The following is a 23,820-nucleotide window of genomic DNA, read 5'->3' on the forward strand; positions in this document are numbered from 1 at the left end:
AGTATTTTTTTGCTTAGTATTTGAAATCTATAGGCCCAATTCAATAAGTGGGCGCTTGACCCACATCATAGCTTTTATCCCCCCAATCAAATTAGTTCCCAATTACAAAATGATACTAACTTGGCAACAATAAGTCATCTTAATACTCCTTTATACTAATAGAGATCTTCACTCACCCTACAAAAAGATTAAGTTTTGTTTTAGGTTATTAACCTAATCATTAAAAGCATAGTTTTAAAATCAAGTGATCGACCCGATCAAGATATTGAATTATTGAGTCAATAATCGAATCAATGAGTTATTATTCGACTCGAATAATTTATACTGTTAAAAATATAACAATTTTATGTCTGTTAAAAAAAAATCTCATCACAAATTAATATAATTCTAGAAGCTCATCCTTTAAGTTCAATATGTTGACATTCAACCATGAGGTTCTAAACTAAGAAAACAAGTTATAAACAAATAACAAACTCATAACATAAGTTCAACCTTCCAAGTTCTAAATAATTCCTTCATACCTCCACAAAATAATCTTGGATACTATGATTATCACCCTCACAAAATAAAATAAAGGGTATTTTCAATTAATTATATATCAATAAACAAAATAAAATAAGGTTTTTCCCCTTTGTTCTGAAGGAGGAGAGTCATGAGTATATAAAGCCAAACACAAGTCTTTACCCTTTGTTTCTTTGTATTTTTTTAGCTTAAAAAAATAAGTTGAGTGACCAATTGAGGTCACAAATATGAATTTTATTTATTTTTGGCTTTATTTATTACTATCTCCTTTCCATATCTTTTGATGTTTAAGGTTATTGCACATAAATTAAGAAATATTTAATGGAACTAAAAATTATTTGGACCAAAATGACCTTAATACGTTGATCTTTGATACTTGTACCATTAGTAATAAGTATTATATTTGAGAAAAAACATTAATTAGACTTTAAAATTCTAAAACATCAAATGTTTTAGAAAAAAATAGAGAGCTAAAACATGAAAAGATATGGAGAGGAGGTAGTAATTTTAAAGAATATTATAAATTTCCCCCCTAGTGAGGGACTAAGCATATGATTTTTATAATTTCTAAGCACAAACAATGAACACAATTAAGTAGGAACTAATTTAAAAAATACCACATTTTTATGCCATTCAGACACCAGATAAACTGATTCACAATTTCTAATCACAATTTTAGTTAACTGTGTTATACATTTAATTAATTTAAAATCACTAATTTTGAAATTAGTGCTGTAGCTGATGAAAGTATGCTGGAAAACAGGTTGAGGAATGTGGTAGTTGTGGTTCTCTGGCTGATGTTGATGCTTCAAGGGATGAGCTTCATATCAAAAGTTATTATCAGAGCTTAATGAATCTCAGAATAAGGCAATTTCTGCATGTCTATCTGGCCACAAATGCAACCACAACTCTGTTGTGAAGCTCATGGGGTCCCCCTGGGACCGGAAAGACAAAATCTTTGGCCACACTACTTTTGCTCTATTGAAAATGAAATATAGAGTCCTTGTATGTGCCCCCACAAATATTGCCATCAAAGAAGTGGCTTCACGTGTAGTAACCTTAGTGAAAGAGTCACATGCTAAAGAATCTGGTGATTTGTTCTGTTCAATGGGAGATTTGCTACTCTCTGGGAACAATGAGAGGCTAAAAATTGGTGAAGATATTAAAGATATATATTTGGATCATCTAGCGCAACAGCTAGCAGAATGCTTAGCACCTTCTACTGGTTTGAGTTCTTGTCTTAAATCAATGATTGGTTTTCTTGAAAATTGTACTTCTTATTATCATATTGTCAAGGATGAGTATGAGTTGGGAAAAAGGAAGAGTAAGTGAAAATCATTTCTAGAGTTTCTTAGAGAAAGGTTTCGTTCTGAAGCATTGCCACTCAAATCATGTATTTCTATCTTGTGTACACATGTCTCCATGTCTCGCTTGTTGAAACATAACTATCAGAATTTAGTGTGCTTAAATGAAGCACTTAAATCATTTGAAGACCTGTTGTTTCAAAATAATTTTCCTTCTGAAGGGTTGGAGATGCTTTTCACTTATCCAGAATTACCAGAGATACTTTCTTGGTCATTTGATTATGCTATATACCAGTTGCACAAGAAGAGAGCTGAATGTCTAACTGCTTTAATAACTGTTAAGGGATTCACTTGATGGGATCATATGGATAAAATATTTTAACAAAAACAGAATTAGAGAGTTATGTTTCGATACATCAAAACTGATATTTTCCACAGTTTCAGGTTCATATAAGCGGCACACTTTGTCCATAAAGCCACTGAACATTTTGGTGATAGATGAAGCTGCACAATTAAAAGACTGAATCAATGACACCTATGTTACTTCCAGGAATAAGCCAAGCCATTCTTGTTGGCGATGAATGTCAATTGCCATCCATGGTTAGAAGCAATGTATGTAGCCACTATCAAGCATATATTAATTGTTTTTTAAGAGAATTCATCATAACCATCCTCAATCCTCCTGTATTGCTAATTCATATTTGTGCCTACTCTTTTTTTGTACTAAGGTTTGTTATGAAGCTGGTTTTGGGAGAAGCTTATTTGAAAGATTGAGTTCATTGGGTCACCCAAAGTACCTTCTCAATATGCAGTACAGGATGCATCCACAAATAAGGTCATTTCCAAATTCATTTTTCTATTTTAACCAAATTCAGGATGCACAAAATGTTGAAAGAAATGATTATGGGAAGCACTATCTTCCAGGGCCAATGTTTGGTCCTTATCTTTTATAAATATAATAAGAGGCAAAGAAAAATTTGAAGCTGCTGGAAGAAGCTATAAAAATATGGCTGAGGTAGCAATTATAGTGACAATACTGAAGAATTTACACAAAAGGTTTGTTCATTTATAGAATTTTTTTGGCAATAATTTATGTTTGTTTCTTTTCTTTCTGCTGTTCTTTCTGTCCTTGGCGCTTGACCTTAGATGACAATGACAGTATGACAGTTCCTTTTGGAACAACTGATATCTTTAGCCTGCGTTTCTTTATTTAAAAGAAGTTCAGTATTGAATAAAAAGTTTTAGATTCTGGTAGCCAAAAGGAAAGAGCAGAAAGATCCATCCTAAAATAATGATGTCTAGAATTTGACAAATGATTTAACTCATGAAGTACACTTGATATCTGAATACTAATATACGACTGCTTTTTGCTTGTTGTAGCATGGTTGACCTCAAAGGAGAGACTCAGCATTGGTATAATGTCTCCCTATGCTGGCCAAGTTACTGCTATTCAAGAGAATCTCGGCAAGATGTATGATAGGCATAACCATGATGGATTTAATGTGGATGTTAAGTCCATCGATGGTTTTCAAGGTGGTGAGCAGGATGTTATTATCTTATCAACTGTAAGAACCAACAACAGAGCATCTCTTGAGTTCATTGCCTCTCTGCAGAGGACTAATGTTGCTCTTACAAGGGCTAGGTAGATCTCACACTCTATACTTTTCTGTTTTTTATGTCTTATTTGTTTTAGAGGATCATATTAAGTGAAAAGATGCTGTTGGTTCAAAATTTCCCAGGCACTGCTTATGGATTTTGGGGAACGAAAGAGCCCTCACAAGCAACGAAAATGTTTGGAGGGCTATTGTGCTTGATGCTAAGAGCCGGAAATGTTTCTTTAATGTGGACCGAGACAACGAAATGACAAAAGCTATTTTGGATGCAATGAAAGAGTCAGATCAATTTGATGATTTACTTGATACAAATAGCGTCCATTTTAAAAATGCATTTTGGAAGATATGTGGATCCTGGACTTAATTTTATCCTTGTTTTGTTGTTAACTTTTGATTGTTCATAGGTGTTATTATGTAGACAATTTTTCTTTCTTTCTTGAAACTGTTCTTTTAATGAGTTGTTTAACTACTCATTAGCTGTTTATTCTCAATAAATATTTGAATTGATATCCCCTAGCTTAGAAGGCAGCAAAAGCTCTGTCTCAAATAATCAATGTTTGATAACTCGTTAAAATAGAATATACTAATTAACCTCTGATAGTTTGGTCCAAAGTTGAAGTCACTTGATATCGTCTATATATGCAGGATATATACATTCTTAACATTGCTGCCAATGTATACATTTTCAGGTACATTTCAGTGATCAATTCCTCAGATCATTCAAAAGACTACAGTCTGAAGCGATCAAGAAAGAGAGGTTATAAACTTTCTAAAAAGACTTTCTAGTGGGTGGAGACCTATAAGGTTTATCTCAGATTTGTATTGTGAAAATTCATCACAGAGTTTGAAACAATTTGAGGTTGAAAGCCTTTTTATGCCATTTGTTCAATAGAAATAATCAAATCTTCAAGGTATATTCAGGTTTTGAAAATATGGCATGTATTGCCTTTAGAGGATATCCCACAATTGGCTAAGCACCTTGACAAAGTATTCACAAGATACACTGATGAATATATCCGTAGGAACAAGTGCAAACACAAAGGCAGAGGTTTTGTTGAGTGAGTGCATTCAATTGCATTACCTTTTTCTCTTAATTTTAACATATTCAAGTTGTTTCAACCATAATTAACACGGAGCCTTTGGCTTCTTTCTTTGTGAACAGGAACGCAGAGTTTCCTTTGAGTTGGCCACTTTCTGCTAACATAAAAAAATTTAAGAATGTTCATAATATTGCAAATTTAGGAAGAATTTGATGCTGATGAAGACACAAGATGCTGAAAGAGTATGGTGTTGATGAAGTACTGCTGCATTTCAAGGAGTAACATGGCCATGACAGTTTAAAAGTGGATCATCCGTACAGCTTAACATTATTCCCTTCCCTAGAAGTACCACAGTTTTTTATCACTAAGCTAATTCAGAATGCTTCCGAGACTGAAATTATAGTTTCATATATAGCAAAAAGACTTTGATATGTGCTCTGTGATTTCCAAACTTGTATATGTGTAGGTAATTGGTCCCCTCATGAATGATATATTTTAACATGTGGTTTTAAAAAAAATGATTAAGACATTTGTTAAGGACACTATAAATAAACAATAAAAAATAATTATTATATGATAAATTTATTAACTTTTAAAATAATTCAAATAGAGATTTATGATAAAATAACACTAAAAAATTAATAAGTGCATAAACATTAAACTTTAAAAATAAACAATAATAATAATAATAATTATTATTATTATAAATGGCTGATGTCCTAGACTGTAATCTATGTTAATGGCTGATGGCGTTATCAGGTATTTATTTGCTGTTTTGTGTATTTTCACATCATAAAAAAAAAAAAAAGATTTTTCCACGTTGTTGACTGCTAGCCTCACTTTTCCCTTCTTCCCCTTTCCTTGACCCTTGCTATGCCAGGAACGAGAAACAACAAATAGTAGGAATGAGCAAAAAATAAACCAATTAAGCACGTTAATTCGCACCTGCACCATTTTGTCCACTCCAAAACTCGGTTAAGTAAAGTGGTATCGTCTACGTCTTTGCTACAGCGACGTAGATATTATTATTTACTACTTAACATCATCAACTCACTAATAATAATCGCGTTTGAGTCATGCATTGGCGTTTTATTAAGGCGGCGGGGCAAAACGGTCCCTCCAAGTAAAAAAATCAAGGTTCCGTGGTTGTGATGTGGGTCCTGTAGTAGGCGCCTACGTGTCACGTTTGCAGACACAACCTCGAAACAATCGAGGCATGAGATGAGATCAAACCAGCAAGGAGAAATAATCGGGTGGGAGAGGGTGCAGGAAGTGCCTACGGTAGATATTTAAGATTGAGTTATCGATTAGAGATAGAGATATCTTGGAAAAGAGGGGACGGGGAAGGTTAGCGCCTATTCCTCACCACAATTTTATTCCTTCCTCTTCTCATCTTCGCTCACTATATAATTCATTCATCTCCCTCTTTCTTCTTTTCAGCTACTTTAGGTCTCTCTCTCTCTCTCTCTTCCTTTCTTTAATACTTATTAATTCATCTTTTTTATCTTTCTTTCTTTCTTTCCCCTTTTGTATTTCTGGGTTCGATATTGTTATCGGTTATTTGTGCACTGCTTCCGGTGAGCTCAATTTTTTTGTAATTTGCATCCATTCATCCACTGTTTGTGTGTTAGTGTTAGGTTTGTTGGTTGCTTCAATTAGGTTTTAGAATTATCCTTTTTGGTACTGTTTAGACCACCATGTGTTTGTTCAATTGTTCTTGTTTTTCTTAATTAGTCTTTTTGTTCTTGCACGTGCAACTGCAATTTATTCAGCTTGTCGATTCATTTATTGAGTTTTTTGGTTTTCTCAGCATAACTGTTCGTTTGTTCTTGTTAATTATTTTGTCATCCGTTACTCTTATCTTTCCATTTCTTTGTTTTTCCCGTTTGTTTTTCGATTTTAATCTTTCACTTTTCCGAGCTCAAACTATATGTTGTTGGTGTTGATTTGTTAATACTGCATTCCACTCTCTTCACGTTTGTTACCTTTTTAGAGTTATTGAAGTCGGTATCAGCCATGGTTTCCCGTTTTGTTGGTTAGGTTTTGCTTAAAAGAGGGGAAATGGAAGGTTGACAAGTTAGGAAGCAGAATGAGGATTTTTTATTTTATCATTCTTGAAGTGTCATTGCAACTCCCCCCCCCCCCCCCAACTTGCGCAGGATATTTTTGTCTTTTGTTATAATGAATTTGAAAGAATGTCGTGAGAGATCATTTGAAGTAACTCTTGATTCCTCTTAGATATATCAATCTTAATATAGACCCTATACAATGTTTATTTGAACTTCATTCCTATAACTTCGGATTCATTTTATGTCCAGCACAATACATTATGAAATTTTGTCCTAAATATTGATGTTCTAATTCTGTAAGCCTGGAACTTGTTTGCATGCCTGTCTTATTACATTCTGTTGCTTCTGGTGTGTTACTTTTTGGTTAATATGTTTCATCAAAACATGCAGCCGGGGCTATTCAGGAATCATGGCTAGGGTTTTGGCTCAGTCTGTTAATGTCCCTGGTCTAGTGGCTGAGCATAGGCATGGTCAGCAAAAGGGATCAGGAAAATTAAAAAGATCGACCAAAATGATGAGTGCTTTACGGACAAATGGATTAAGAATGTCAGGTTTCTCAGGGCTTCGTACTTTCAATCCTTTGGATACTATGTTGAGACCTGGCATAGATTTTCATTCTAAGGTATCCATTGCAACGTCTTCGCGGCAAGCAAGAGCTACCAGATGCGTGCCCAAAGCCATGTTTGAGCGTTTCACTGAGAAAGCAATCAAAGTGATTATGCTAGCCCAGGAGGAAGCAAGACGTCTTGGTCACAATTTTGTTGGCACAGAGCAAATTCTATTGGGTCTTATCGGCGAAGGAACTGGTATTGCTGCTAAGGTGCTAAAGTCAATGGGGATCAACCTCAAAGATGCACGAGTGGAAGTAGAAAAAATAATTGGAAGGGGTAGTGGATTTGTGGCTGTTGAGATTCCATTTACTCCCCGTGCAAAGCGTGTTTTAGAACTTTCACTGGAGGAAGCTCGTCAACTTGGTAAACATCTTTTTCATCTTCTTCCATTCTGGTGTAATTGTTACTAAATAAGGTAGAAGTGATTTGGCAAAAAGCATTTGTATCTTCAACAGAAGATTTTCCTCCTTTTTATCCATCTGTCTTTTCTTATTAGTTTTCTCAATGTTTCTCTGGTGTAATTGTTACTAAATAAGGTAGAAGTGATTTGGCTATATTGGGTCTGTTATGTATTTCTATTTTACTCAAGAAGTCATCTATGTTTTGACTACTTATAGAAGAGGAAGAACAAAGGATAGAGTGGAGGATTGAATAAGCTACCCTTTATTATTACACTGCAAGTTACAGAAAAGATAGAAGAAATCATGAACCATAATGATGCAAAACACTCCTTCTATCTTGTCATAATCTTTTGGTTAATACTTCTAGTACGCCTATCTAGTCAATTACACCAAACCTGTTCATGCAGTGTGTGTGTCACCATTAAATGGTACTCTCTTGCTTTAAATGCATTTCAGCTTTTGAAATTTTGTTGGAGGCAATCTGTTTTATTTGTGTGGCTTGATGCTTCTTTTCTTTTTGGGATAAAAATTATATTAAGTTGTAATATTTTAACTTGCTGGAACTCTGAGCTTTAACCCTTGATATTATCAGGTCACAATTATATTGGATCTGAGCACCTGCTTCTGGGTCTTCTTCGAGAGGGTGAGGGTGTAGCAGCACGTGTTCTGGAAAATCTGGGTGCTGATCCTACTAATATTCGCACACAGGCTAGCATTATGCCTTCATTTACCTTTTTCCCACAAACTTCTGTTTACATGGAGACATTCTCTTCTAATCTGAAATTTGATGTTATTTATATTTTCTACTGCACGGGTACAGGTTATTCGCATGGTGGGTGAGAGTGCTGACAGTGTTACTGCAACTGTTGGCTCAGGAAGTAGTGGTAATAAGATGCCAACTTTGGAGGAGTATGGTACCAATTTGACCAAGCTAGCGGAAGAGGTAATGAAAGGTCACAGTTTTTTTTCATGAAGATGGTAGATTATGCTTTATTGTGCATAAAAGCTTAATTTCTCACGTGCTCCCCAGGGAAAATTGGATCCTGTTGTGGGAAGGCAGCCGCAAATTGAACGTGTGACTCAAATTTTAGGTCGTCGGACTAAAAATAATCCTTGTCTTATTGGAGAACCTGGTGTTGGGAAGACAGCAATTGCTGAAGGTCTCGCTCAGCGGATTGCAAATGGTGATGTACCTGAAACCATAGAGGGAAAAAAGGTTTGTAGAAATCATCTTACCTCTGCCGTTCTTAAAATTGGTGTTAAGTTTAGGGGTTTCATGATCTCCTTTTGGCTGCTATTTACTTGTTCAACTTGCTGGATTTGTGTAAGTCATTATAAAACAGTTTTTTTTATATATATATATATATTTGTGGACTTTTATTACATGTTTGACAACAATGAGTTTTTATGGCACCAAGATGGTCAAACTAGTATCTAGGCATGCTGTCTCATTTCCAATCATATATGGTTGTATGATATTAATTTCATGCTGGCATTTCAGGTCAGAACTGGTATTATTTAAAATTATTGGTTTTGTGGGTGTTCAGTATGATTTGACAAGTCCTAGCTCTTGAATAATGTGAATCTGTTCTTTGCTCAATTATATTTGGCATACAATACTGTTTTGGACATGTTTAAGCTAATGGAAAATAAGTTGGTAATCACTTGTCTTTTAGTCATTGATAAGGATTATCAAGATCAGTGCTGTTTGAAGGGATTACATATGTGGATTGAGTAGTTACCCTTTGATAATTTCTCCATTCTATTCTATCATGACCCAGTTATTTTAAAGCTAATCCTTTTAATTTATTGCCCCCCCAATACAAGTGCCTTTAGGCTTGAAGGCTGAATTTGTTTTTTTTTAGTATAAAATAATGAGGGCAGCAAGGCTCAAAGTCCTAATTATTTGACCAAGGAAGCCCGATTTTAGCATACACTGTTGGGTGAAAGGCATATGAATGGTTTGATATCCAACACACTAATAATGTACTTTGTTCTGAATGAATTAGGTCATAACCCTCGACATGGGTCTGCTTGTTGCTGGAACTAAATACCGTGGTGAGTTTGAGGAGAGGTTGAAGAAACTGATGGAAGAGATCAAACAAAGTGACGAGATAATACTTTTCATCGATGAAGTGCACACTTTGATTGGAGCAGGAGCAGCAGAAGGGGCAATTGATGCTGCTAACATACTAAAGCCAGCTCTTGCAAGAGGTGAACTACAGGTAGTACTCTCTCTTGACATGTTCAGAATGGATTTACTGCTTGCTGATTCTGATCTTGAAGTCAATATGATATGTAAAGAGGGAGAAAGAATGAGTCTGGTCATTCAATCTTCATAAATATTTAATAGGTATGCTATGGGTCAGCTACCAAGTCTCAATTCTAAAATAGTCTGGAGTTATTGCTGGCTTGTAGTCAGAATTAAATAATATGCTGATGGTTCAAAACTAATATTGGAATTTTAATCTGAAAATTCAAGTTTGGCATTGACAGCAGTCTGGGTCGATAATATATTACATAATTGTTGTTGTAGTCCTATTTAAAGGCTTTTATGTCCATACTGAACTCACCTTAATGAACTTCTTGTAGAATGTAGATTATTAAACTAAATATAGTTTTAATTCAATCGCTACTGCTGGCATTGTACTCAAGTGTTTACATATTTTTGCAGTGTATTGGAGCCACAACATTAGACGAGTACAGGAAGCACATTGAAAAAGATCCTGCTTTGGAGAGACGATTCCAGCCAGTTAAAGTGCCAGAGCCAACTGTAGATGAAACCATACAAATACTGAAAGGACTTAGAGAGCGGTATGAAATTCACCACAAGCTCCGCTATACTGATGAGGCTCTTGTAGCTGCTGCACAGCTGTCCTACCAGTATATCAGGTTTGTCATTATTCTTTTCTATGCTCCTTCTCTAATTATTATGTCTCTGGGCTGCTGTAGACATTTTAATTTATTTTCAACATTGCAAGTTTAAATTGGAAGACTTCTGAATTTTGCACCAGTCGCAGCCCTCTTTGAATTGTTTTACATTAGTTATTTGTGTTGGAATATAGCCCGTTTGATTGATATCTATCGTTTTTATTACTACCGTATATCTTAACCAAATATTTCCCCTCATATGATAATGTTGCCCCCTGCAGTGATCGATTTTTGCCAGACAAAGCTATCGATTTGATTGATGAAGCTGGTTCACGAGTCCGGCTTCAACATGCACAGGTATATTATTTGTCTACCCTTCAACTAGCAGTTCTAGCTTCTATTATTGAGCTAATTTGGGCTTGTGTAACTTTATTGAGCTAATTTGGGCTGTGTAACTTTATGTACTTCCAGTTACCTGAAGAAGCAAGAGAACTTGACAAGGAGGTGAGGCAGATTATTAAGGAGAAAGAAGAAGCTGTTCGCAACCAAGACTTTGAAAAGGTAATGTCTCTAACTGAAGATTTAGCATGTAGAATTTTATTGAAACATGAGCAAACCCTAAGAGAATGAACACCTTTTTATCAATTATAATTATAAATTGGCATCTGATTCTAGTAAGCTTTTTGATTTCAAAAAATGTTGGTAGTAGTATAAGCCCCCCTACTCCCAAAAAAAGAAATGAAGAGTCTAATGATTGGTTCCTTTGTCAACTGTACAATTTTGTTCCCAATAGTTTGTGGGTTGATGTATGTGATTTTCTGAATAGGCTGGAGAGCTACGTGATAGAGAGATGGATCTTAAGGCACAGATCTCAACACTTGTAGAGAAAGGCAAGGAGATGAGCAAGGCAGAGACTGAGGCAGGGGATGAAGGTCCTATTGTGACTGAAGCTGACATACAGCATATTGTCTCATCCTGGACTGGTATTCCTGTTGAGAAAGTCTCAACAGATGAATCTGATCGCCTCCTGAAGATGGAAGAGACTTTACATAAGCGAGTCATTGGTCAGGATGAAGCAGTTAAAGCCATTAGTCGGGCTATCCGTCGAGCTCGGGTTGGACTAAAAAATCCTAATCGTCCCATTGCCAGCTTCATCTTTTCTGGTCCAACTGGTGTGGGGAAGTCTGAATTGGCCAAAGCATTGGCTGCATACTACTTTGGCTCCGAAGAAGCTATGATTCGGCTTGACATGAGTGAATTCATGGAAAGGCACACTGTCTCCAAACTTATTGGTTCACCTCCTGGATATGTTGGTTACACTGAAGGTGGTCAATTGACCGAGGCAGTTCGGCGTCGTCCTTACACTGTTGTACTGTTTGATGAGATTGAGAAAGCCCATCCTGATGTGTTCAACATGATGCTTCAGATCCTGGAAGATGGAAGACTAACAGACAGTAAGGGCAGAACAGTGGATTTCAAGAACACACTTCTTATAATGACATCAAATGTTGGAAGCAGTGTGATTGAGAAAGGAGGCCGCAAAATTGGATTTGATCTGGATTACGATGAGAAGGATAGCAGTTATAACAGAATCAAGAGCCTGGTAACTGAGGAGCTAAAACAATACTTCAGGCCAGAATTTTTGAATAGATTGGATGAAATGATTGTCTTCAGGCAGCTCACAAAACTGGAGGTGAAGGAGATTGCTGACATAATGCTCAAAGAGGTGTTTGATAGACTGAAGGTGAAAGATATTGAACTTCAAGTGACAGAAAGATTCAGGGACAGAGTGGTGGAGGAAGGTTATAACCCTAGTTATGGAGCTAGACCTCTAAGAAGAGCCATAATGCGACTTTTGGAGGACAGCATGGCTGAGAAGATGCTTGCCAGAGAGATCAAGGAGGGCGACTCTGTTATAGTGGATGTTGATTCTGATGGTAATGTGATTGTGCTCAATGGTAGCAGCGGAGCCCCCGAATCCTTGCCAGAGACGCTTCCTGTATAATGCGGTTAATTTGCTAATACTATGTACTTAATTTGTTTAAACCATAGTCATAGTATGTTTTACTTGTCAATGTACCTAAAGTTTTTAATGGAATACCTGGTAGGCCTCATCATGTTTTTTGCCTATAAAGCAAATCAAATTCAGAAAAAGGGTAGCGGGGTTACCAGGGGGATATAGGGAAAAACTGAAAAAGGATTTGTGGGGAAGGTGAAAATCAGCGCCGTATTCGGTATAACTTTGGCACCAATGAACTATTCCGTCGGAAGCTGGGGGTGTTTGTATGTTTCCACTGGTTTGACTATGATGTAATATTAATATCCCAGCATTACTGTAAATGATCATTATGGCGTATTCATTGCTTGAGATTGCAATGCATGTAATGACAGGTTTAGGGTATTAGATCAATTTGAATACGACAGTGTCCCCAAATCATCTATACACAAGTTTAAAATGTAGGGCGGATGCGGAGTGAATCAACGTGATTCATGTATTATATCGGTTAGTTTTATGTTGGCCGTCAAAGGTCTAATACAAATTCTCCTTCATCCTGTCTGAGACTGAGAGCATAGGTGGAGTTAACACTCTGGTTGTGAGGAACGAAATGGAAGATGTGGAATGTGGAAGTGAATAGATGAGGAAAAAAAGAAGATAAATAAGTGAGAAATATGATAAATGTAAAAACTGTACACGTTCCAAGGACGAGTAATGCAAGACTTGAACTTACAAATAACAATTAAAACGACAAGATCAAGATGCAAGATTTAGTCCATGTGTTTCCCTGTTAAAACATTGGCTGCACCAATTTCAATGCGTCTAAACGGAAAAGATACACCGAGGTTGTTGTGGGCAAACTGAGTTTCAGGGCGTCCTCAATGGTACCCCAATCATGCTTTTAACCAGTGCAATCCTTAAGTAACTACCCCACCCCTTATTCCCTATCTCCTATGTCCTAACCTCTTGGACCAAAAGTAATAAAAAACAATATCAAACTGAAATCCTTCAACTGTAATATGAAAATTGCTGTTTAGTATGAATGAAAATCCGTACTAAACACACGAATGACATGAGTTGTCTGATCTAGAAGGCAATTTCATTTTAACAATGAAATCCGTTTAATGTCTCCCTTCAGGTCTCACAATCTCTTCGTTGGTTAATATCGAAACATCGTAAGCAATAGTACTACCGTAAGTCCCTAAGCAATAGCAACCCGTAAGCCCCTTCACGTGATTCTTTGCCTATTGTGCTTTTCCCTTCAACAATTAGAATTTCAATTGATATGTGTTTATACGGTTGAGAAGCAGTTAGACAAAGATAGACTTAGATCTCTGCCTATTTATGCTGTCAAATTTTAACCAATTAAAACGCAAAATTAGAATTAGATCTCAAATTTGTGCAAGAAAGATTAGAAAGCTTTGAGGCAATATGCAACACAACGCCAAACTAGAAAATTTACAATTTTGATTTTGGTGGGATACCTTTCAGGGCAAGCAGGATTTGATTACAAAAGAGTTATATGTTTCAGTTTTTTTCCTTTAAATATTTTAATTTATTACTTCATAAAATAACTACATGTTAACCTAACCCTTGGTAGAAAAGGCAAAACTCTAAGTAAACGTGCAATAGGGGAGAGCCAGTCTATCCTGTACAAAAAGATTTGTAATACATGTAAAATGGATTTTTTTTTCCCTTCAATTGAATAATTAAAAACTAATGAGAGGAAGAGATCAACAAAGCAAGTTTTGCCTTTCTTAATAAAGAGTTTTCCATTTATACATCAAGAAATCGAATCCTAATATCCAACTACATGAGATCACTAACTAAACTAAGCAAACAATCCCACTTCCAAACCACTATTTTACTCCCACACAATTTCTAACATGAAAACAAAATATTGAATGCATGTTCCTTAATATTTGCAAAGAGAAATCTATGCTTCTATCGTTGAATGAGACTTCCTTGGTTTGGGACTGACACTCCCACCACGGCTAATCTTCAAAGTTGTTAATGCCTTCTGAATCTCCATTGTCATGGCACTATCTACGCTTCCTGATGACAGCCTTTTGAGTGATTTCTGAAGATGGAGTTTAAGAGAGCTACTGCTTAGTCCAGCATTCTTGCCACAGATGGGGCAAACTTTCATCATTGGTTTCCGTTGCTGCCACTCCATTGAAACCTTCCCATGCAGTTTCAGGTCCAGCTCAAGTAAGATCTTTGCAAAACCATCGTTGGGCTGAGATCGGCGATGAACTCGTTTTAGAGCACTCCATGCTTCTAACAAAGTGAATTTCCTACGTCACAATAGCTTTTATTTCCTATACTGTCCCAACTCCCAAGTGTTAATAATAGCAGTGATTCTCTTAACTATCAAGGAACACAAACTTAGAGTTGCAAGTGTTCCTCATACTGAATAATAACACTTCATAGCACCTAACTGAAAACCGTAATAATATTTGCTATTAAGGTTTGATTATTTAATTACAATTATCATGTTGATTGGTTATGGAGGGTCAGCTCCATAGCAACCTCAGTTTCAATAATCACATGAGATTGTATTTATATTTTTACTTACTTTCTAAGCATTAGGTAAGCAAGGACTAAAGTGGCACTTCGGCTTTTCCCCTCGAAGCAATGGACTAAAATACTCCGACCAGCTTGTTCAACATAGTCTATAAAATCACAGGCCTCTTCAAATATGCTGCTGATGTTAGAATCTTCAGTGTCACACACCTGTTCAAATGGGAGATTGACGAGAACCAATGTGAAGAATTATTCTTGAACAGAAACTTATTTTAAAAATGCAATTGATAACTTAATTATCATATTTTTTATTATAAATAATCACAATTATAAGCATAAATTATATCATGATTAAAAGAGAAAATGAACTAGCTAAACTAGAAAATACTCTATAAGCGAAAAGAGATCAAACTTTCAAACAAATGCTATGAAATTTTTTCCAAAAGTGAACTATAGAAAGAGTGAGGGAATGTCGTGATATGTTGCAGAATGTTGTTTATGAAACTGATTGCCAAGACCTTACGAGTGCATGGAACAATTCAAAGTACCAGAACTACACATACCATGCTGCTGTTTTGCAGGAATGTCGTGATGCTAGTGAATCCACATAACTTTTTGTTAGCTCATACAAAGATAAAAGCAAATTCTGTTGCACATAGGCTTTCTACATAAGCTTTTACCACTGGTGAAAGATACTGGGTGGAGGAAATTCCATCTCAGTTATTTTTTGATGTACAGCATGATATGGATCTGGTTTTGGATTCAAATAGTTATTGATATGCTATCTTTCACTTTTAAAAAAAAGAGTGAGGGAATCATATTATCATAGCAGAGAAGGAAAATATTTTATTTGTCTGATTATTTTTTATAGGCAGAGTTAGTCCCAAAGAGAAAACCAAATCTGCCACAATCAGGGGAAAAAAATCAGGAAGCAATAAATAGCCTATCACCTATATGATCTGATCACGATTCAGATTCATTTAAATCTGGTTGTGAACAGATATATTACAATATCAAATCAACACATATTAGAAAAATTAGAAACTAATTGATATAAAATTAAGAATCAACTTGCGACGTTTGAATTTGGTCATAGTATAAATATGTTATTAAATGTAGAAAAAACTTCAAAATTGGATTCATTTGTGGAGAAGAGAACAACCAAGCCATGCGTTAGATGGGATAAGCTGCATCCATCAATTGAAAATTTGAAACCATTGGGCTTTATCAAAAACCAAATTTCCAGTAAAAAAAAACCATTTATATATTAAAGTTGTAAACTATATATACTGGACTAAAGATAAGAACATCCATGGTCCCATGGGCAGGCAGTAGCACCTAACAGCTCAAGCATTTGGGGAGGGTTTATGTAACTACCACCCCTGGCCCAAGGGTTTATCTCACATTTCATTAAGATTCCTACTTAAAGACCAAACCCAGTGAGTTTTAGCACAAACTAAGATAAAAGCTAGAGCCTTTTTCTACACTTGAAGCCTAAATATATCTCATGTAAGGGTTGTGTCGGAGATGAAAAATATTCATGAGCATGCATCTTAAACTTGAACTTTTTTAATGAATGGAACATCAAATTTTAATTGGAAAACTCATGAAGTAATTACAGTAAGAAACAAATAAAAATCTAAAGCTCCAATCAAACAGAAAAACTGAATTAATCCTGCACAAAAATGCATGTATGATTTTAATAAAAATGCAGAGTCAGACATTAAGCATGAAGTCAATCGATTCTCACACAAAGTTAACCTCTAATAATGGGGTAAAAAGTAGACATGAGAGTACAACTTACAGAGAAATTTGTGTACATGAATAGATCAGGAAATTGAGAATCTGATTGGCCAATTTCATTTGTACACAAACATAAAATATGCGTGATTCCCAAGCGTTGCAGTGTGTATGTAGATCTTGCAGCCAGTGCTCCACCAATGAACAGACTATTTGTAACCGCAGATGGTTTCTCTGTATTCGCAGCCTCAGATATGCAGGCAATCCTCTCAAGGATATGCTCAAGTCTGACCTGAAGGTCAATTGAGTAGATGCTTTATTCATGTATCCTCCATAACGAATCCAACATATTAGTTCTGCATACTAATTTAAATTGACATACCTTCAGTTCATATGCATCAACAACAGTGTTGTTCTCACAACCCTCAAAAAATCCTGTGTTAAAATTATGCTCCAAACATAACTTGACCGCATCATTTTTAAGCATTTCATTCCAGTGTTCAAATTCTTTATGGGATTCTGAATCAACCTGGAAATCGTGATAAAGTATAAGGCAAGAGATAAAAAGGAAATGTGTGGTAAAATACAGTTTTACTAGGCAAAGACAGGATAGTTACAACACTTCTATAACCTTTTTTGTCAATCACTTACGATACATGATTGTGTATGACATTTGCACATGCAGGACATAGGGAAATGGAACTACCAGAAAACATTATATTTGGAGGAAACCCACATTTTCAATGTACAGGTGATTTATGACCTCATCTATGTCACTGTAATTACATCAATTAGAAGATATCAACAAGAGCACAAGGTCAAGTAACCTGTTTCTCCAAAATAACTGAAACTGATTCACCAAAATTCATGCTCTCATTCTCAAAAGTGACAAGAGTACATCTTTGTCAGAATGTTAAATACTGTCCATGGTTTGTGAAATTACACTAACCACCACTGAAGGTTTAGTGAATTTACACAAACACCCCCTGCTTTTTTAACCTTTACAATAACCTCCCTTTAGGGGAGTCTGGTATAATATTTTTCACACAATTAAGGGGAGTTAGTGTAATATATAAAGGGACTCCAGTGTATATTTTTCAAAAATTAATGGGATTAGTGTAGGAGTAAAAAAAACAGGGAGTTTTTGTGTAATTGCACGAAACCTCGGGGGTAGTTGGTGTAATTTACTCTGATTGATTTTGTGTAAATAGACTTGCAATAAAATTATCTTTATTTTGCACAACAACCAATATGACAATGGCTGATTATTTATGATCTATCCATAAAAAAAGAAAGAAATGCACCAAAACAACTTCACCACTGCATTATTGGAGCCAAAACCATGAATTATGAAACTTGATTATGACATTACCTAGAGACCAACCTTGGCAAGTTTATGTAAGTCACGGAGCTTGGTTGTCAAGCGGAGAGCACGAAGTGAATCCGCACTTCCTTTAGAGTGTTTTCCATGCCAACCTTCTCTTGACACGGAAGAAGCAGAGTCACAACAATCTCTTTTGCCTGAAGATGATGATGCCCTTGGAGCAGTTCTCTGAGATTCTGAATCACTACAATCTTGATGGATATCATTAGAAAGCCTTTCTTTACTAGATGGAGAGGGACAACTACCAAAAACAGTGGGTGAAGCTGAGCCAGGAACCACTGCATCCTCTTTTTCAGACTCCCCTGATGATATTTTGCCTATAGCATTCATAAATGATCTTAACAAATTATCTAGTTTTTGATGCAGTGTGAGTAGGAATATATGGAATCCCTGCAGATCCCTGAGAGCAGCACGAAAACCACTACGGAACACATGAACGACTGATGTTACATCAGTAGTATGATGGACATCAGTGATTGTATTTGTGTCTTCATGAGGAAATCCTAGTCTCCCTCCAGTTATATCATGTAACAGGTTAGAGGAAAACTCTGAGCTATTGAGTAGTAACTCGACCAACTTAGGATAACTAACCTGATCATCTGTTCGTTTTCCAACAGGGGGTCGACGAGGAACGCCAGAATCAATGGCCACAATAAAGTTGGTAAGCATTGATTCTAATGACGTTTGACTTTTAAAACTATGTCAGAAAGACCAAAGCATTGTGATACCAATCCAGAATTATGAGAATTCAATCTACTATCCATTGAAGTTGACCTTTTTTCTTTTTGAAGTGCCCTGTTTGCTCTCTGTCCATATGAGTTCATTGCAGAATCAGGAGTTTCTCCTGCTGTATCTGTACCTGAGATTATCTTTTCAGCCAATAACAAATTTGCGGAGTTCCCACGCCATCTAAGCTGCCGGCAAGGGAGCCTATCTTCATTTCTGATGACAAGGTCCAACAACATTATCCTGTCAAGGGCAGCTGATGTTCGTTCTGCAAGTTCCTGTGATTCAAATGCTGTAGTGCTTTCAAGCAAGGGTGAACTGTGCACATAACTGCAAGAAGATGATTACCATGTTAATTGCTTTCCTGGGAAACAAAGATAATGGATTTGATTTAACTTAAAAATGACATAACAAAAGTGTCATAGTTTTCATACTACTCCAACTTCTGCTATAGACACAAAAAGAAATAGTTATATCTTGCTGATTGCCAAAAGCTGCCATTGTTATATTGAAATTTATATGAAAATGTTATTTCTTGGATTGTTGCATTATCTTGGATATAAGAATTAAGATGATAACATTGCATGCCACAATTTGAAATTATCCTATCAAGCCCAATCATGAATTACGATGATAACATTCCATAAAATAAATAGAACAAGACAAGCAAGATATCTTCTGCTGCCATGGTAATGGTAGAGACCTTATAATATTGGCACTAGATTTGAATCATACCTCATAAACATGAGACATCGGCTAAGTTCAAGTGCTTCCAAAAGTTCTTTGTGTCAAACTCAGAAAAGGTTAGGCCAAAAACTGTCATATATACAATTACAGCTAATTATCCTAATTAATAACTGTGCAATCCCATACAATTTGCTGTGGCATTTAATTCCGTTGACATCCCCCCTCAAATTGATGCCCTGAAATCGACCAGCATCAATTTGCCAAGTAGAAAATTGTGTCGCTGATGTGCCAATGTTTTAGTTAAAATGTCAGCTATTTAAACGGAAGTTGAGATGTGTGGTAGACTGATGACTCTTCGATCATAGGCATCGCGAATAGAGTGACAATCAACCTCAATATGTTTAGTCCATTCATAGTAAACTGGATTTGCTGCAATCTGCATGGCACTGGTGTTGTCAGCATGCAGCGGAGTTGGTTGTGCTTGAGAGAATCCAAGCTCTATGAGGAGACCACGCAGCCATATTATTTCAGAACAAGTGACAGACATCGCGCGATATTCTGCTTCAGTGGAGGACTTTGAGACTAAATCTTGTTTCTTACATTTCCATGAAATAGGAGCATTCCCTAGGAACATACACCAGCCAATAGTAGATTTTCTTGTGTCTGGACAACCAGCCCAATCAGCATCACTGTATGCTTGGAGTTGTACGGAGGAATCAGCAGGAAAAAACAGACCATGCTTTGGGGTGCCAAGGAGGTATCTAATGATCTGTTTTACTGCTAAAAGATGCAAATGCCTCGGAGATTGCATGAACTTACTCACGGTGTGGACAACAAAAGAAATATTTAGGCGAGTGATAGTTAGATAGATGAGACTTCCCACGAGCTTGCGATAGTGAGTGGGATCATCAAGAAGTTCACCTTCATCTCTCCGATATTTAACATTAACTTCCATGGGAGTGTCAACAGGGCTGGCATTTGGGAGTCCAGCTAGCTGGACCAAGTCTTGAATATACTTGTGTTGACATAGAGAAATGCCTTGGTGATGATAATGCACCTCTAAACCCAAGAAATAAGTGAGATGGCCTAACTCTTTCACGAATACCTTCAAAATCAGATCTCAATTTCATAAGAAATTGATCGCGTTTAGTAGTTTCATGAACTGTTTGGACTGAACTGAGGCCTTCAGAAGGCAAGTCCGCATAAACTATATTAGTGTATTCAGCCCAAAGATTCATGAATTGAGAGTAAAAATCAGAGATGGAGAGACTATCCTGTCTAAAGGTAGCGATGTCGTGTTCAAGCTGGAACCTTCAAGCTTCATTGTTCTGACCGTAGACTTTCTTCAAGTAATTCCACATTGTGGCTGCTGTCTTGTAAGGCCGAAGATTCAGGACAATGTTGGGATCGACAGAGCCTAGGATCCAGGCCATGCCTTGAGCATCTTTGACTGTCCATTTGGCGTGTTCAACCTTAGCTGTGTCTTTGTCAGGGACGGGAGAACTGCCATCAACATGACCCCATAAGTCTTTTCCTGTGACAAAGATCTGGAATTGGAATGCCCAAGCTGAATAGTTTTTGCCATTAAGGCGAACCAAGAGGACATCATACTTTTCGGTAGACATGGGACAAGGGATGGTAATCTGGAATGGGAAAGAAATGACCAAGAAAGAGGAAAAAAACAAGGACTTGGAGAGAACTGAAACTTGGACGAGGCTGAAAGAACAAGGAAAGAAGTGCAGACTAGGATCTTGGATCGAAACCTAGGCTGATACCATGTCAAATTCAGAAAAGGTTAGGCCAAAAACTGCCATATATACAATTACAGCTAATTATCCTAATTAAGAGAGTAATTGTTACAAATAACTGTGCAATCTCATACAATTTGCTGTGGCATTTAATTCCGTTGACACTGTGCATGTCATTTCACCAACTTCATCGCCTGCAGAACTTGCAACATCCCTTGCTTTTTCTGTAGCTTCCTTTATTTGGGTCCACTCTAAACTTGTATTGTGGATGACTCTAGCCTTGTATTCCCAATAAAAGTAAAGGATGAATTTAGCAGAAATATAGTTTGATACCCTAAGCCTACAATTCAGAAGGTCAATTAGATAAAAAAAAAAAAGTAAGAGAATAACCTGCGGAGTTTGGACTCCCAACTGTTTGGCAAATTCGTAACCAAGACGTTCGGATTGCGTTGCCATTCTTGAAGATGATATCTTTATAACAGCGGCTGCTTCTTTTGGAGAGGCATCGTCGTTCCCAAAACCATTGAAAAAGGCAAAGAAGACCACCCCTCCAGAATTTACTGTTACCTATGTACAGACAAATGAGAAGAGACAGAGCCACAGGTAAAGAAAAATAAACCATTTATGTACTTCAAAACTCAAAAGAAAAAAAAATACACAATTATTACAACATAACATTGATTTTTTCAAGTCAACCCATCACACAGGAAATGCTCGATGTAACAAAAAAGAAATCAGAACAAGTGTTGATGTTATATGGAAGTACCTAACAAAAAATATATTGGACATAAACAATATTTTTTCTTTATAAAGATTAAAAAAAACACCAATGATCATCAACATGCTGAAATAATAATCACATGCTTTTTATCTGTATATCTAACTCTCTGGAGCTTGAACATTGAAGTTATTTGCATGTTGACACAACTTCGAAAGCCCTTGACATTATACATTTTGTGTCAGTAAACAAGAGTACAGAAAAAAGAACAAACCTCAAGAGCGCGGTTTATTTCATCCTCAGAATGTTCATTGCTGCTAGTATGTTCGGTGTGGTGAAGTGAAGAGAGTCTGTCCCAAGAAAATGAGCTTGACTCAATGTCCAACATTTCAGCTTTACCAAGCCTCTCCCACAAACTAAACTCTGTTTGCTGATCATTCTTTGCGTCCTCAATAGATTCTCCCGGGCTGAACAAAAATTAAATCAACCTTAGCATTTAGCAACCACTTAAGAAAGAAAGTATACTAAATTCATATCAAACAAAAAAATTTCCCCAACATGCCCCCTTTACTACTCCCCTTCCAAAAAGAGAATTTTTTAAGGCTGGTTAATTTGAGAAAATATTTTTTATTTTACTTCTTATTTTAACAAATAATCACAAATTACAAAATTTTGAACATAGTAAACAAAAGTAATACCAATGTGACATTTTTGTAATTATTTATGAAGGCCACAAGAGGCAACAGTTAAAAGAGTAGATAACATGATTTTTAGTCCGGAAAAAAGGAGAAGAGGAAGACTGAAAAGGACATTGCAGGGAATCATCAAGGGAGACCTTAGACTCAATAATATCTCTGAAACATTGGTTTTAACTCAAATGACGTGGTGTAATCCATGTAGCCAACCTCACCTAGTGGGATAAGGCTTTGTTGTTGTTGTCGTCGTATAAACAAAAAAATAATTTTCACAAAACCAAACACCCCCTTAGTATCAGCCTATTATATTTCATGCTCAATGACAATAATGAAACAATGGTACAAATGCAATTGATGGAGAAGAAATAGTATGAAACCTAGAAGGCATGCTGGAAGAACGGTGAGGGAAGCCAGAAGTGCGACTGTTAGAAGTGCGTTTACGAACTAATTGGAGCCATTGCGCGAACATAGATGCAGGCCCTGCTGTGATGTCTCCCAACATGTTCAAAACCTGCATTCACCAAACAAGTTTCAATCTTTTTCATTTCAGAGAGAACCCAATTCAAAAAAAAAAAAAATACCTTGGAAGTAACGCTTAGAGTCAAAGGGGCCTCAGCCTCTTCCTCCTTTTCCACTTCACCTTTACCCTGAAATTCCTACTCCCAAAAGTAAATTTCAAAACATGGGTTAGGACTAGGAGTGAAGTTTGAAGATCACACACACACACTTGATGAATCTATATAAACACGATCTAGATTAACACGAGTTTCTTTTTTTTTTTTTTCATTTATATAAACAAATATGAGTGAAAAAGAATGGGTTTAAACCTGGGCTTGGTTTTGGTTTTGTGAGGAAGTGGTGATTGCCGTGGGATCCTGCTTTAGCTGCTCTTTGTCTTTGGTCATCTTGTTTGGTATATATATAAAAAAAAAAAAAAGATTTTGGTTTCGGTGACAGTGCAAAAAACTGCTCGGAACGCCTTTTTTCAAGAATGGAGGGAAACACAGTATGTGAGTCAAAATATTTCAAGAACAAGAACATGTAATAGAAAATATAGTTATGTACTGGGAAAAGAATATAAGTCCTCCTAAACCTTGTTCCTTTTAAGTATACACACTTAAAACTTTAATTTTGTTCAAATTAATTCTTAAAGTTTATCTCTTTTATAA

The 23,820-nt window shown here is 36.3% G+C and overlaps 1 protein-coding gene, 1 long non-coding RNA gene and 1 pseudogene across 4 annotated transcripts; 2 read left to right on the forward strand and 1 right to left on the reverse strand.

Annotated features, from left to right (window-relative positions):
* The first annotated feature begins 1,567 nt into the window (after positions 1-1,567).
* Positions 1,568-4,910, forward strand: LOC114416044. 2 transcript variants are annotated; one of them, XR_003667427.1, is made up of 6 exons: positions 1,568-1,846; positions 2,265-2,438; positions 2,555-2,661; positions 3,207-3,468; positions 3,566-4,497; positions 4,602-4,910. It is a non-coding gene; the product is annotated as an uncharacterized LOC114416044 (long non-coding RNA). The 2 variants fall into 2 exon arrangements; XR_003667428.1 differs by having other exon boundaries at positions 1,568-1,747.
* Positions 4,911-5,798: 888 nt separating this feature from the next.
* LOC114416045 (chaperone protein ClpC, chloroplastic) lies at positions 5,799-12,807 on the forward strand. 2 transcript variants are annotated; one of them, XM_028380926.1, is made up of 10 exons: positions 5,799-5,928; positions 6,939-7,522; positions 8,153-8,268; positions 8,381-8,503; positions 8,591-8,776; positions 9,570-9,785; positions 10,235-10,452; positions 10,713-10,788; positions 10,903-10,992; positions 11,258-12,545. In XM_028380926.1, the coding sequence occupies exons 2-10, from the start codon at positions 6,958-6,960 to the stop codon at positions 12,434-12,436; spliced, it is 2,769 nt and encodes a 922-aa protein (XP_028236727.1). In that variant the 5' UTR covers positions 5,799-5,928; positions 6,939-6,957; the 3' UTR covers positions 12,437-12,545. The 2 variants fall into 2 exon arrangements, with proteins under 2 accessions (XP_028236727.1, XP_028236726.1); XM_028380925.1 differs by having other exon boundaries at positions 5,918-6,056; positions 11,258-12,807.
* Positions 12,808-14,158: 1,351 nt separating this feature from the next.
* On the reverse strand, positions 14,159-23,685 carry LOC114416046 (annotated as a pseudogene).
* Between the last annotated feature and the right edge of the window lie 135 nt (positions 23,686-23,820).

The sequence above is a fragment of the Glycine soja genome, chromosome 6 (assembly GCF_004193775.1).
Source record: "Glycine soja cultivar W05 chromosome 6, ASM419377v2, whole genome shotgun sequence".
Classification (NCBI taxonomy): Eukaryota; Viridiplantae; Streptophyta; class Magnoliopsida; order Fabales; family Fabaceae; genus Glycine; species Glycine soja.